This window comes from Choloepus didactylus, chromosome 4 (assembly GCF_015220235.1).
Source record: "Choloepus didactylus isolate mChoDid1 chromosome 4, mChoDid1.pri, whole genome shotgun sequence".
NCBI classification, from domain to species: Eukaryota; Metazoa; Chordata; class Mammalia; order Pilosa; family Megalonychidae; genus Choloepus; species Choloepus didactylus.
This window is the reverse complement of record NC_051310.1, coordinates 99811306-99824520: the sequence shown is the minus strand read 5'-3', so window position 1 is coordinate 99824520 and position 13215 is coordinate 99811306. Positions and strand designations below refer to the sequence as shown.

The following is a 13215-nucleotide window of genomic DNA, read 5'->3' as shown; positions in this document are numbered from 1 at the left end:
CTATGTCTGCCAATGTTAGGAAACATTCATTGGTTCTTCTTCTCCTGGCCCTTGAAACCCCACCATTAGCACTTCACCTCTCTGGTTTAAGCATCGCCCTCTCACTTGAGGCATGAACTTTTCTTCAATGCCGGTGCCCCCAGTCTTTACTTGAGCCTCATCAGGGACGTTGAGTGAGAATTGTTTCCATTGCCCCCATAAAGGTAACTCCGGTTAACATTTATGGAACCACATATCAGGCACAGGGCTAGCTGTTTTACCATCCATCCCTGCAACCCCCCTAGGAGGTAGGGACTCATAACCCCATTTTTCAGAGGGAGAAGCTGCATAGCCAAGAGGCAGCGAAGGGAAGATTTTCCCTGCAAATGTGAACTGGGCCAATTCTGCAGGGACTGGAAGGAGCTGAGGTTGGGGGGTGGGGGTGGGGGGACACCTATGGTTTTCTATCTGGGAATGGTGAGTTCTGTTTTCCTCCTGGGCCTGGAGGCAATGGGGGCAGCAGGCCAACTGCTCGTCTTTATGAAGGTGGAGACAAAATGGGGATGATCCCGAGGAGCCAGCCCACAGGCCAGGGAGAGCAGGGCCCCTAGCTTGGGCTGGGTCCCATGGGAGGGGTCTGAGAGCCACCTGTAAAGGTCAAGACCAGCCTGGCAGGCAGAGGGCAGTGAAGGTGACCTGGGCAGACAGCAATAGTGATCACACACCCCCTGGCTAGCTCCAGAAACCATTTGATGGTGCATTCCAGGCTCACCCCAAAGCAACCAGCCAAGCTTGGGCCTGCCTTTCTTGGGGTTGTTTATTCAGACCCTGACCAGCTGTGTGACCCCAAACAGGTTGCTGCTCCTCTCTGGGCCCCAGTTTCCCCATGTGCAGCACAAAGGGATCAGACAGGATGCCCTTTAGAGTCTGCCCAGCTTAGAGAGGAACCAAGACAACGGTCCCTGGGAACCTGGCCTGCTCCAGGGTCAGAACCGTCACTTCCGAGACCGGGCTTTTGCTGCCACTTCCCTGGCTTCTTGCCCAGTCCTCATGGGGCAGGAGCAGGGGATGTGTTCCTGCCCGTCCCCCTCCTTCCTGCTGCTAGGGGCATGAAGAGGGGAACTGGTTTTGGTCTTAAGAGCAATTGCATGTTGTCCCTCAGCCAGTTAGGAAAATGTCTGTCCTAGCACAGGGTCTGGAAGGGTGGGAGGCAGGCTCAGTCAGTCACCCAGGCCTCAGTATACTTATCTGGGAAATGGGGTTGCTGACCCCTGCATTCAGCCAATCCCCATGCCTTGCAGGCCTTGGTTTCCTGGATGTGGGGCAGGCACTGGGGAAGCAAGGCACAGCCAGCAGCTGCAGGCAGCCCCTCTCCAGGAAGGCACCGTAGGCTGTGTCTCTGAGCCTGGTTCCACGCAGAATTGCTGAGTCCAAGGATCCGAGAGGTGACTTCAGGTGAGCTGGGGTCTTTCCTGTAGCCCCTGGTACAGTCCAGGTAGCAGGAAACCCACCATGCTGGAAGCTAGGACCTCAGGATTTATGCTTCTTGTCCGTGAAGAAGAGCCTCCGGAGCCTGTCAGGCTGCAAGGGGGGAGAAGATGCTGGGACCTGGGTTCCCTGGGCAGGGAAGAGACCCTAGCTGAGAGGCTCCTTCAGCATTGACCTGGGGTGTGGGCCCACGCCCAGGACATGAGGCCAAGTTGGTTCTACTGATGGTTACTCCACCTCCTCCCACAAGCCTGAAATTCTACCATCAACCCTCCATGTGTGGATGAAGCTTTTGCCCTCTTTTAGCTAAGGAGGCTAAGGGAAAGAAGAGGGGAATAAAGGTGTAGCCCCAGGCTTGCCTCACTGGAGTGCCCTGGTGATCTCCTGGCCCCCAGAGCTTTCTACCTTAGCTGGGTTCACGGATGCACTGGAGTCCTACCCAGGATGGAGGTGAGATTGTAAATGATGCCACCAGGGGTGATAAAGGGCGGGGGACTTTGCAGCCAGGGAAAGAGCAGACATGGATGTGGTTTCTGGTTCTGAAAGGACTGTTCTCTGGCAGGGTCTGAGGTCCTGGGGAGAGTTGCTACCTTGGAGGGTGTGAGCTCCCTGCCCCCAGGGTGGATGGGCACAGCCCTGCCCAGAAGGAGGGCTTGGCATTTTTCCCGTGAAGGCTGGCAGATTTCAGCTGGGATTCTTGGGGTTTCAGCCTTTCAGACCAGGAGGTCTGGGTACGAGCTGAGATCCGAGGCTCTGCTCCCATTTTATCATCTCCAAGTTTAGGAGGAGAGCAGCTGGTGCTGAGGGCTCCGGAGGGTTCCTCTGCCTCCCTGGGAACCCGGGGCCAGTCCCCCTCTGGTCACCTCTTGCCGCCTTCCTGATCCCTGTTTTTCCTTTTTTCCTTCCTCATCAGAAATCCTCATAAATAACAGAGCTGTCTCTGGGCTGTGCCAGGAGCAAGCAAAGACAACTTGCATTTTCCTCTGGGCAGCCACCCTGGGACACAGCCAGAGGACCAGCCCATTTTACAGACGAGGAAATGGAGGTCCTGGGCAGGGTTGCCAAATAAGAAATACAGGATGCTAAGTTAAAGTTTGAATTACAGATAAACAAGGAATAATTGCAATGATTGGAACAAACTTATGGTAAAAAAAAGTACTTATTTATCTGAAATTCAAAGGTAATTATTTTATCTTGCTGAATCTGGCAGTCCTAGTTCTGGGGGGAGTCTGTTTTGCCAGAAGCTACGTAGCCAGGATTTGGCTGAGCAGTGCCTGGAGCACAGGCAAGCCAGACCCGGAACTAGGCCCCCTTCTCTGCTTCTTGGAGGTTCTGAGATCCCCCTGCAGTGGCCAGAAGGAAAAGGCAAAGAGGCCCTGGTCTGCTGCACAGAAAGCCCTCAGAAGGGCCTGGAAGCCCCCACCGTAACTCAAACCAGGCATTGGGTATAGCTGGACAATTCTGAGCATTTCTAGGCAGGGACAGTGACCTTGCCTGCCCATGCCTGAGGGCCAGAGGTCCCCTCCTGCCACCAGGTACTCCCTAAGGGCTGGCACCACCCTCCTCCCTCCCCCTATGGAGCCCACCTTATGTGTCCGTTCAGTTTCCTTGATCCTGGCTGCTGGGATTTGCTCATAGGTGTTCCTGGGCTCTGGGAGCTCCCGGGCCTCCGGAATCTTCTCGTAGCCACAGTCCGTGGGCCCCGACGGCTTGCTGTATGTGGAGCTGGCCCCAGGATGTGGGGACCTGGCCAGGCTGCCCCAGCAGGCTGGGATCTGCTCGTAGGTACTGCCTTCTCCTTGGTCTGGGGCATCGCTGGGCTCCTGTAGGAGGCCTACTCTACTGATGAGCTCGTAGGTGTCTGCAGAACTGCCCTGGGAGTAGAGCTGAGCCCTGTAGCTCAGCTTCGGAGACCTATGGCTCCAGTTAGCAGCTGGAGATCCCAGGGCCTCAGAACTGGGGGGCGGGAGGAGTCCCCGGAGAGTGAGAGTGGAAGACCCTGTTGGGCCCTGGTCTGAACTCACCCCAGAGAAGGCCAGCCCTAGGTCTTCGGGCCTGTTCTGGTCTCCATCCAAGAGTCCCTGTGGGACCTCCCTGGCTGGGGAGCAGGCCTGACTGCCAGCAGGAACTGGACTATGCCTACTGGACACTGCTGTGTCCGGGCCCAGCCATGCCTTGTTCATCTTCCTCAGGTCTGCATACATGATGTCACTGGGGCCTCCAAGAGACTCGTCCATGAGGGAGGCATGCCTCTCAGGGAGCGGGGGCACACTGATGGGTACCTGGCGGGAAAGGTCAGAGAGCCTCTTAAAGGGTACCCTCTAAGATGATCTCAGGTAAACTGAAGCACTGTCAGGTAAGCTGGGCTCAGCCTCAGTTTACCTGACTGTCACATGCAGGACCCCTGCCAGCTCTCATGTTCTAGGACTCTGGATACTATCTTTATTTATTTTGGCATTCAAGGCCTTGGGTCACCAGCTGTACCTTCCATCAAGCTCATCCTGCCCTGCTCCTCTTTGCTCCATTGTGGTCCACTGGTCCCTCAGAGCCCTCTGAACCCACCTGCTCACTGCTCCCTCCCCCACCAGAATGGCCCATCCCAAATTCCATCAGTCAAGTGTATTCATTCAACAAATGTTTAGTGAGTGCTGACTGTGTGCCAGTCACTGTTCTGGGAGCCAAGGACTCAGGTGCAAGACCAATTCAGGGGATTTACATTCTAAGCTGGGGGATGGGCATTCACAGTTCTGTTATATAATATAATGTGGTTTTATGTAATATGTGATATACTAATATATCACAAGATAGAATAGTCTCAGGCCAGGATCAATGCTACAAAAAACAAAGCAGGGAAAGGGGATGATGTCTCTAGTTAAGGTGGGCCTTTCCGAGGAAGTGACATTTAAGCAGAGAATGGAAGTGAGAGTGTGAGCCATGCAGATAGCTGGTGGGAAGAGCATTCCAGGCAGAAGCTTCCGCAAGTGCAAAGACCCTGCAGTGGCAACAAGCTTGGTGAATTCAAGGATGATGCAGATGGCCAATGAAGCTGGAGAAGAGTGAGGATCAGGGAGAGGCAGTATGGCACCTGATGAGTGTCTTGTGGAGATGTTAGGTTGTATTCTAAAAGTGAAGAGAAGCCATTGGCTTGCTGTGATCAGGAATATATTAAGAAAAATCTCTCTGAGGTGCTGCGGAGGAGAATAAAGTATTGACTCATAGGCACCCCTCTCTAAAGTTTAGAAAGGGATTTTAAGACATTTCATATCCATTCTCTCATTCAAGCCTCATAGCAACCTCAGGAATGGTAAACTGAGGCTCGGAGCTAGAAACCAGCTGAGCCAAGGCTTGAACCAACTCCAGCCTGCCAGAGGCAGGCCATGGGTGTGGGCGAACCACGGGGTGATTCCAAGTGGGTTCCCCTCTGGGCCTGGTGCTCACCATCCACAGCCTGAAGGGACTGGTCAGCATAGCCTCTCAGGGCCTGACTGTAGACATGGCCCCCAAATCCCTGGGCTGGTGACCTTGACCCTGCGTGGCGCAGAATCCTCCTCACCTCCGTGCTTTCCTCCTCGGAGAGGTTCCAGGGGCTCGCATCCAGGCTCTTCTTTGCATGGAGGAAGGAAACCTGAGGCTTTGGAGAGGGGTGGGGACTGGCCGCCTTGTCTGGGATCCCCATGGGGGCTGCAGTGCCAGGATGATTTTCCAAGCCTGGGTTGGTCTGGTGGAGACTCAGAGTGATAGCATCATACAGATCACTGTCCTCGAGCTGGGGCAACAGGGGCACAGCAGGTGTGTGGTCATATACCTCTGGCCACATCCAGCCATCTGCCAGAGGCCACCAGCAAGGGACAGAAACACTCCCACCAGATCCCTGACCTCGGGTAAGATGCTGCCTTGGTCTCCCCTTTTCAAACGGGGACCATTACCCTGTACTGAATGCCCCTGAATGGTAGTAAATAGGGAAGGAGGGAAAATGTGTGCCTGAGTGATGGACGCCCGAGGCTTGGGCCGCCTGCCCCATCACCCTCACCTGGGGAAGAGGGGTGCCTGCCCGGGGGCAGGCAGCAGCCAAGGTCTCCCCGAAGGGCTCAAACTGCACTTCCTGGTAATAGCGGACGAGCTCAGCCAGGGTGCCATGGCTGTGGGTGTCTCCTGAGATGAAGTAGCGCCGGTTTTGATGCTGGCTGATGACAAAATGCCGACAGCGGTTGCTGCCCCTGCAACACAAGCACTTGTGGCTGGGGGTTTGCTGGCCACAGGCAGCCTAGCCTCAGCCCTGGGTGTCTAAGCTGTGGGCTTGGGTATAGGAGAGGGGCCTCTGCTCTCCCTCCAGTACAGATTCAGGCTGACCTGGGGCTCTGCCTCACGTGGAGCCTTGGGAGACTCCTCTCTAAGTGGAAACTGTTAGCTGGCAAGCCCAGCCTTGCAGGGTGGTTGGGAATGGATGGGGAATTAGGGAGTAATTTACAAACCATGGGGCCCTGGATTACTGGGAATTACCTAAGGCTGCTCTGGTGGATCAGGGAGCGCAGGACTGGGACTAGGGTGAGGCAGGTGGGTCACTCACCTCAGGCACAAAATTTAGGGGGGTGCCAAAAAGCTCAGTAATAAAGTACTAATATTTTTTAAAATCAAGATGCAAAAAATTCATGATGAACAAAATATAAAAGTTTTAAATAAAGACAAGATCTGACCCTGTTCTTGCCTGACCCAACCTCACTTTCCCCACCCTAAACCCAGCCCTGCTAAGAAGATGGAGTTCTAGCTCCCACCCTCATTCATTCCAGCTGTAAAGTCCCATCCTTTTCTTTTTTTATGGAGGAATGACTTATGCACAGAAAAGCACACAAGTCATAATTGTGCAGCTTGAAGAATTTGCACATATGAATGCCTCCATAAACTACTATCCAAGTCAAGTTATAAAACATTCCCAGCTCCCAAGAGGACTCCATTATGCACCCTTCGTCAATACCCCCCAAATGTAACCACCATTCTGATCCCTATCACATGGATTAGATTTGCCCATTGCAGAGCTTCCTACAGATGAAATTATACCATATTTCTATTTTTGTCTCTGGGTTCTTTCACTCAACATTATATCTTTCCATTGATGTGTAGAATTCCCTTTAATGAAAAAACCACAATTTACCTATTCTGTTGATGGATATTTAGGTTATTTCCAGATTTGGGTTACCATAAATAAAGCCACTCTGAACATTCTTGTACATGTCTTTTGGTAAATATATATACTCATTTTTGTTGAGAATATACTTAGGAGTAGAATTGATGGGCCAAGGTATATTTTTGTTACACTTTAGTAGATACTGGCAAATCATTTTCCAAAATTGTTGAAGTGTTATGAGAGTTCCAGTTGGTCCACATCCTTACCAATTATTTGGTACAATCTGTCTTTCCATTTTAGCTATTTAGTTTTAATTTGCATTTCCCTGATATGTTAATGATGCTGAACACCTTTTCATATACTTATTGGCCTTTTGGATATTCTTTTTGGTGAACTGCCTGTTCAAGTCTTTTGCATTTATTTATCGAAGTGTCTTTATCTTATTGATTTGTAGGAGTTCTTCATATATTCTAGATATGAGTCGTTTGTCAGTCACAGGTATTACAGTATATAACTTCTCCACAACTGTGGCTTGCCTTTTCTTTCCCTTAATGGTATCTTTTTTTTTTTTTAATTCAGTTTTATTGAAATATATTCACATACCATACACTAATCCATGGTGTACAATCAACTGTTCACAGTACCATCATATAGTTATGCATTCATCACCACAATCTATTTCTGAACACTTTCCTTATATAAAAAAGAACACCCAAATCATCCTCCCCATCCCACCCTATTTTTCATTTAGTTTTTGTCCCCATTTTTCTACTCATTCATCCATACACTAGATAAAGGGAGTGTGATCCACAAGGTTTTCACAATCACACTGTCACCCCTTCTAATCTACATTGTTACTTTAACGGTATCTTGATTAACAAAAGTTCTTAATATTAATGAAATCCAATTTATCAATCTTGTCTTTCATGGTTAGTGCTTTTTGTGTCCTGTTTGAGAAATCTTTGCCTATCCTATTTTCACAGGCATTTTCATTTACTCATGAAAATGTTTTCCTATGTTTTTGCTCTAGAAATATTATTGTTTTGCTTCTCACTCTTGGGCCTGTACTCCATCTGGAATTAGTTTTTGTGTACGGTGTGAGGTAGGTGTCATTTTTTTCCCCACTTAGAGAGCCTGTTGCTCCAGCATTAGGCTGAAAAGACTGTTCTTTCCTCTACTGAATTGAAGTGGTGCCTCTGTTGTAAATCAGGTGAACAAACATGTAGGACTGTTTCTGAACTCTATTCTGTCCCATTGTTTTGTGTGCATATCTTTTGTGCAGCCCCATTTTATCTCTTCTGTCTTCTATGTCTTCCTGCTTTTGCACATGCAGTTCCATCAACCAGAAATGCCCTCCTAAACCCCAAACACAACCCCTTCTCAAATTCTATCCTGAGCCTAAAGTTTACTTCTGTGAAGCCTTTCCCAGGCCACCAGAAGGATGTTCTCCCCTGCTCCCCACCTATCCCCTTTGAAGGCTGGGGCTTCAGCTCCAGCATAGGGCCAGTGCTTAGGAAGTCTCTGTTGAGCACGTGTTAGATGAATGAGGGAGTGAGGGAATCAGGGCCCAGGGAAAGCCAGGCAGTGTGGGCTGGTGGGCCTCTGTGCTTATCTGCAAGGCTGAGTTATGGGTGCTTGAGCCCACCTGCTGCCTTGCAGAGGGCTTCCCCTCTTACCTGTAGGACAAGATGTAGCTGGTGGCCCGGTCACTGAGGCGGATGAGGAAAGAGCCAAGACCTTTGTCCATGAGCAGCTGCTCCGTCTGCCTGGGCAGAGGACATACCATTAGCTGGAGTCTTTGCCCTTATATCAGCAGGACTTGTATGACTTAGACCTACCTCAGAGTCCCTGCTGGCCACATCCTTAAGTCCCAGACCCAATATATAGATCGCTAACCCTACCTATGTAGGGAACTCCCTCAGACCTTCAGCTGGGTCTCTAGGCTGTTAGGGCTCAGTCTGTGTCCTGTCTGGGCTCAGTTGAGGAAGATCAAGACTCACGTTGGGGCTGGGTTGGAGTCTGAGGCCATATGCAACCCCCCCACTGCATCCTCATCAGCAGACACACTAGCCACTAACTCTGTTCACCACTCTCCACCTGGATGAATCCATATGGCTGGAGATTTTTAAGTTTTGGGGGTCTCTGCCTCAGGGCCATGGTGTGCAGTTGTGCAGGCTGTACACTCCACAATAGCGTCTTGGAGGAGTAGGTACTGCTATATCTGGAGCTTGGCTACAATAGCAGCTCACAGGACCCACTCCCCTTTGTGTCTCCTTCAGCCTCAGTCAGCTGTGGATATTTCTACATGGTGCCAAGTATTTGAGGAGCATGGTGGAAATCCACCTGTCTTCTGGCTTGGCAGTATATAGACCAGATAGTCCCTCACCCACTTACTCACCACTTACTGAGTGCCTGCTTTGTGCAAGATCAGACACATAATTCACAAGGCCCAGTGCAAAATGAAAATGCAGGGATCCTTGTTCAAAAAGCATTAAGAACTTCAAGACAGAGACAGTTGAGCCTTCTGAACCTGGGGCCCTGTGTGATTACAAAGGCCTGATGCCCATGAAGCTGGTCCTGGCTCTATGCCCCATGCTGTGCCAGGCCCTAATGACTGGCTACATTTGTCATTCATTCATCTAATGCTTTGACAGCTTGGAGATCCTTCCCATTCAGAAAGCCAAACCCCACACGTTAGCCTTTATTCCTAGGCTAACTGTGCATCCAGGTTTGTCTGGGACAGTCCCTGTTTGTGACAGGTGTCCTAGCTTAATCAAGAATAGTGACCCAGTTGGGATGGTAAGTGAAATGGCCCCTCTAGTTATTCACCAAAGAGCTGGTCTCAACATATCCTGCCCTCATTTGCCCCTCTTTCTGTCCTTTTGGCAGCCTGGCAGCCCCAGCCCATCCTAGGCCCATGTCCTCACCCACCCTACCCACAGAAGTGGCCACTAGAGGACATGGAACACCTAAATCTGTTCCCTACCCACCACTTCTGGGGGTCCCTGCCTAGTCCAGGGAGAAGGCAGGAACCAGTCTTGTTCCAGAGTCCCCAGACCCTTTCCTTGGCCTCATGGGGCTATGGGCAGCACTGGGCATGTGGATAGGGGCAGCCTTACTTGCGGGTGATGAATCCATGAAACCAGGGGGGCAGGGCGCCGTTCTGCAGAATGAGGGGGGCCTGCGTCTCCATGAACCACTCCAGGGCCAACTCCTGGAGCTGGGCCAGGGCCTGGCTGTCCTTCACCCCCTCGGGTTCCCTCCCAAGGCTGAGCTGCTCAATGCTGCCTTCCATTCTGGCAAGCACTGAAGTGGAAGCAGAGCCCGGACAGACCACGTCTCTATATCTGTGTGTGCTCCAGCTCATTTGCCTGAGCCCATGCTTTCCCCAACTGCCCGTGGTACACAGGGGCCCTATTGTCAACTCTCTGTAGCTTCGGGGTGGGGACCTTGGAAAAACTGCGGGGAGGGTCACATGAGCAGCTTTCCTATTAAACATTAGCTATGTCTAAAGTCCATAGCACTGCCACCGTTAGCAAAGAGTGAATCTAAATTCTATTTATACTTCTGCAGGGAGGCTCCTTGTATGTTGGTGGAGGTCAGAAGTTTGTGCCAACGACAGGGCACAGCCATTCTATAGGAAGGAGATAGACAATGAACAAATATATAGAGAATATAGCATCAAGTAGAATAAGTACTCAAGAAAAAAGCAGAGGAAGAAGATTGAGAGTGTGGGAGGTGAATTATTTAGATAGGGGTCAAGCATTGGGGCTCAGGAGAGCCTTACCCAGGAGGCAACCCTGGAGCAGCGAATGAGGGAGCCAAGCAGGGATATAGGGGAAAACATGCTGCTTGCCAGGCAGGGAACAGCATGTGCAAGGACTGTGACGTGGAACTTTGCTGGAGATTCCCAAGAAAAAACGGAAGCCCTCATGGCTGGAACAGAGGGAGGTCTTTGGAGTAGCAAGTCCCCCAGAAGGGCTGGGATAAGGCCTTTGAGAGAAGCTTTGGACTGGTTAGGGCAGAGGGGACCATTTGTTCATGCAGATGTCCCTGAATCTCTAATGTGCTTCTGAGTTGCCCAGCAGAAATCCAGGCTTAGTTCACAATGCGGTAGCAGATGTTGCAAAAAGAGTCAGCCCCAACAATCTGCGATAGAATCCTGCTTCCATTCCACACAGGTTTGGGGCCTCAGGAAAGTTACCAAATTGATGCTGATACCTTGATTTTCTCATATGCAAAATGGGAGTCATAAGAAGTTACTTCTAGACTCTAGGGTTGAGGATTAAATGAAATAGTATAATGGTTAAGAATTGGGGGAGTGTGAATACAAACTTCAAAAACAGGTACAAGTAATCGATGGATAGAAGTTAGGATAGTGGTTACCTTGGGGGAGGTGATGAATGGGAAGGGAGCTTGAGGAGCTTCTGGGGTGCTGAAGACATTCTATTTCTTGATCTGGGCATTGGGCTACATGGGTGTGTTTGCTTCGTGAAAATTAATTGAGTTCTAAGTTCATCACTTACACGGTTTTCTTTATATAAGTTCTACTTCAATAAAACAATTTACTTTTTTAAAAAAATGAGAGTGATACCACCAGATTTACTTGGTTCAAATTCCATCTTACCAGCTGTGTGACCTTAAGTGAATGACTTAACTTTTCTGGGCTTCAGTCTTTTCATCTTTGAAATGGGGACAATAATAAGACCTGCTGTTAGGAAGGTTCAATGACTTAGGCCCTTAGAACAGTGTTTGAATTACTTCAGCAATCAATATTAGCCATTACTTTGATGTGAAGGTGATGAAGATTTAAAGACTGAAGTACAGTGGGTCCTCCCCCATTGGTAGTTGTTATCATTATTACTATTATTATAACTTCATCATGAGTCATCTCAAATCATTTGAGGCAGGGTATGTGACACAACTAGTTTAGAGGAAAGACAAGGACAAGAACTGGAATTCTCTAAATCAGGGGTTGGATGGAGTGGGGAAGTACAGTTTTATTTTCCCTAACTTCTAATTGAAATTCAGTGTTTCCGTCCATTGTGGATACAGGCAACAAACCCCCTCAGTGTTAGCAATACCTGTGACTTTGTCAATAACAGAAATCACAGATGTTTTCATATCACATTATAGTTGTTGAAGACGTCTCGAGATACAATTTTTGCTCATTGCTACTTCAGAATTCCAGTAAAGGGACCTACTGTGAGATCTTGATATATAACATCCCAAGAAAGAAGTACATCATATTATTACATTGCAAATATTTGATCATCCCCTATTTAAGTATGATTGATTTCTGCTGTGATCCTATGTATTTAGTTTCATGCACTTAAAAACACTATTCTGAGAAGGAGTCCTTAGGCTTCACCAGATGCCAAAGAGGCCCATGACACAAAAATTTCTAATGATGCTGGGTTTGAGCCACAGTTGGCTTTCTGCAAAGTGAGGTCCTGGAAGTATTCAAATACAAAGAAATGCATTTCTATAATTTTCCATGAGGCATTCTCTCTCCACCTCCCTTTCAGACTAGAAACTTTTATGGGCTGAACCTGGTCATTTGCATAAGAAGACAAAGGCTTTGTGTAAAAGAGGGGAAAGAGTCCAGGACAGCTGTGAGGTCAGCGGTGAAGATGACAAAGGCAGGCAAATCAGGGAGTCTATATTTAAACTCAGAGGAAATGTGGGGCTGAAGAGAGGCGAGGCGCAGTTTGGGGGACTAGGTGGGCTCTGTGAAGGACTGGGGGGTAGGCAGAGTTGTCTCTGATACTGTTCCACATTCCACTGCTCAGTCCATTACTTGCCATCACCTATTGGGTGCTGGGCTCTGGCATATGGAGAGGACATCAGAGCATCCCTGCCCAACTTCTCCACCCTGAGTGTCCAGAGGGGTAGGGAGAGACGTGTCTTAGTTTTCCATAGACTTCTTGGCTTAAACAGTAGGAATTTATTGGCTCACAGTTTGGAGGCTTGAAGTCCAAAATCAAGGTATTGGCAGGTCATGGCTTCTCCAAATTCTGAAGCGTCTATGCTGGCTTGCCGGCTGTCAATCTCTGCCTCTGTCACATGCGGCTTCTATTTCCATGTACAAATTTCCTTTGCTTATAGGACTCTAGTTATATAGGATTAAGGCCCACCCTGATTCAATTCAGCCTCATCTTAATAGGATCTTGGACAATTGTATTTACAAATCAGTTCACACGCACAGACTGGGGGTTAGGACTTGAACATGTCTTTATGGGGGACATGATTCAACCCCTAACAGGGGATTAGGAGGCTCCAGGCTCTGGAGTCAGCCTTAGAATCCTAGTCCCTCCTTTTGCTGGGTTCATGACTTTGAGTGAGGCACTTAGTTTCACACCATCTCAGTTGTTCCATCTATAAAAATGGAGGGGAGGGCTTAGAGATTGAATGAGCTAATCCGTGGAGTACAGTGGCTGGGAGGCACCGTCCCCATGCAATAGACTTCAGCAGGTGATCATTACTCACGCCTGGCTCCGAGGCATTGCAGGCTGGGAAGTCCCCAGAATTCTAAGTCTCTGTCCCTCTCAAAACTTCCCTGTCCTGGGTTTTCCTCCCTCAAGGTCTTTATCTTCCTGGACTAATAAATGGTAATGGATTATGTA

At 49.3% G+C, this 13215-nt stretch overlaps 1 protein-coding gene across 1 annotated transcript; it reads right to left on the bottom strand.

Annotated features, from left to right (window-relative positions):
• Positions 1-810: 810 nt before the first annotated feature.
• On the bottom strand, positions 811-9899 carry SH2D7 (SH2 domain containing 7). Its single transcript, XM_037835360.1, has 6 exons — positions 9709-9899; positions 8266-8355; positions 5498-5684; positions 5021-5233; positions 3054-3749; positions 811-1560 (listed from the first exon to the last, which is right to left on the bottom strand). The coding sequence occupies exons 1-6, from the start codon at positions 9882-9884 to the stop codon at positions 1510-1512; spliced, it is 1413 nt and encodes a 470-aa protein (XP_037691288.1). The 5' UTR covers positions 9885-9899; the 3' UTR covers positions 811-1509.
• Between the last annotated feature and the right edge of the window lie 3316 nt (positions 9900-13215).

Coding starts and splice junctions, on each gene's coding strand:
- SH2D7 (XM_037835360.1), bottom strand. CDS start 9,884: ATGGAAGGCAGCATTGAGCAGCTCAGCCTTGGGAGGGAACCCGAGGGG. Junction 8,356..9,708: donor CATGGATTCATCACCCGCAA/GTAAGGCTGCCC, acceptor TCCTCTGCCCAG/GCAGACGGAGCAGCTGCTCA. Junction 3,750..5,020: donor CCGAGGAGGAAAGCACGGAG/GTGAGGAGGATT, acceptor CTTTCCCGCCAG/GTACCCATCAGTGTGCCCCC.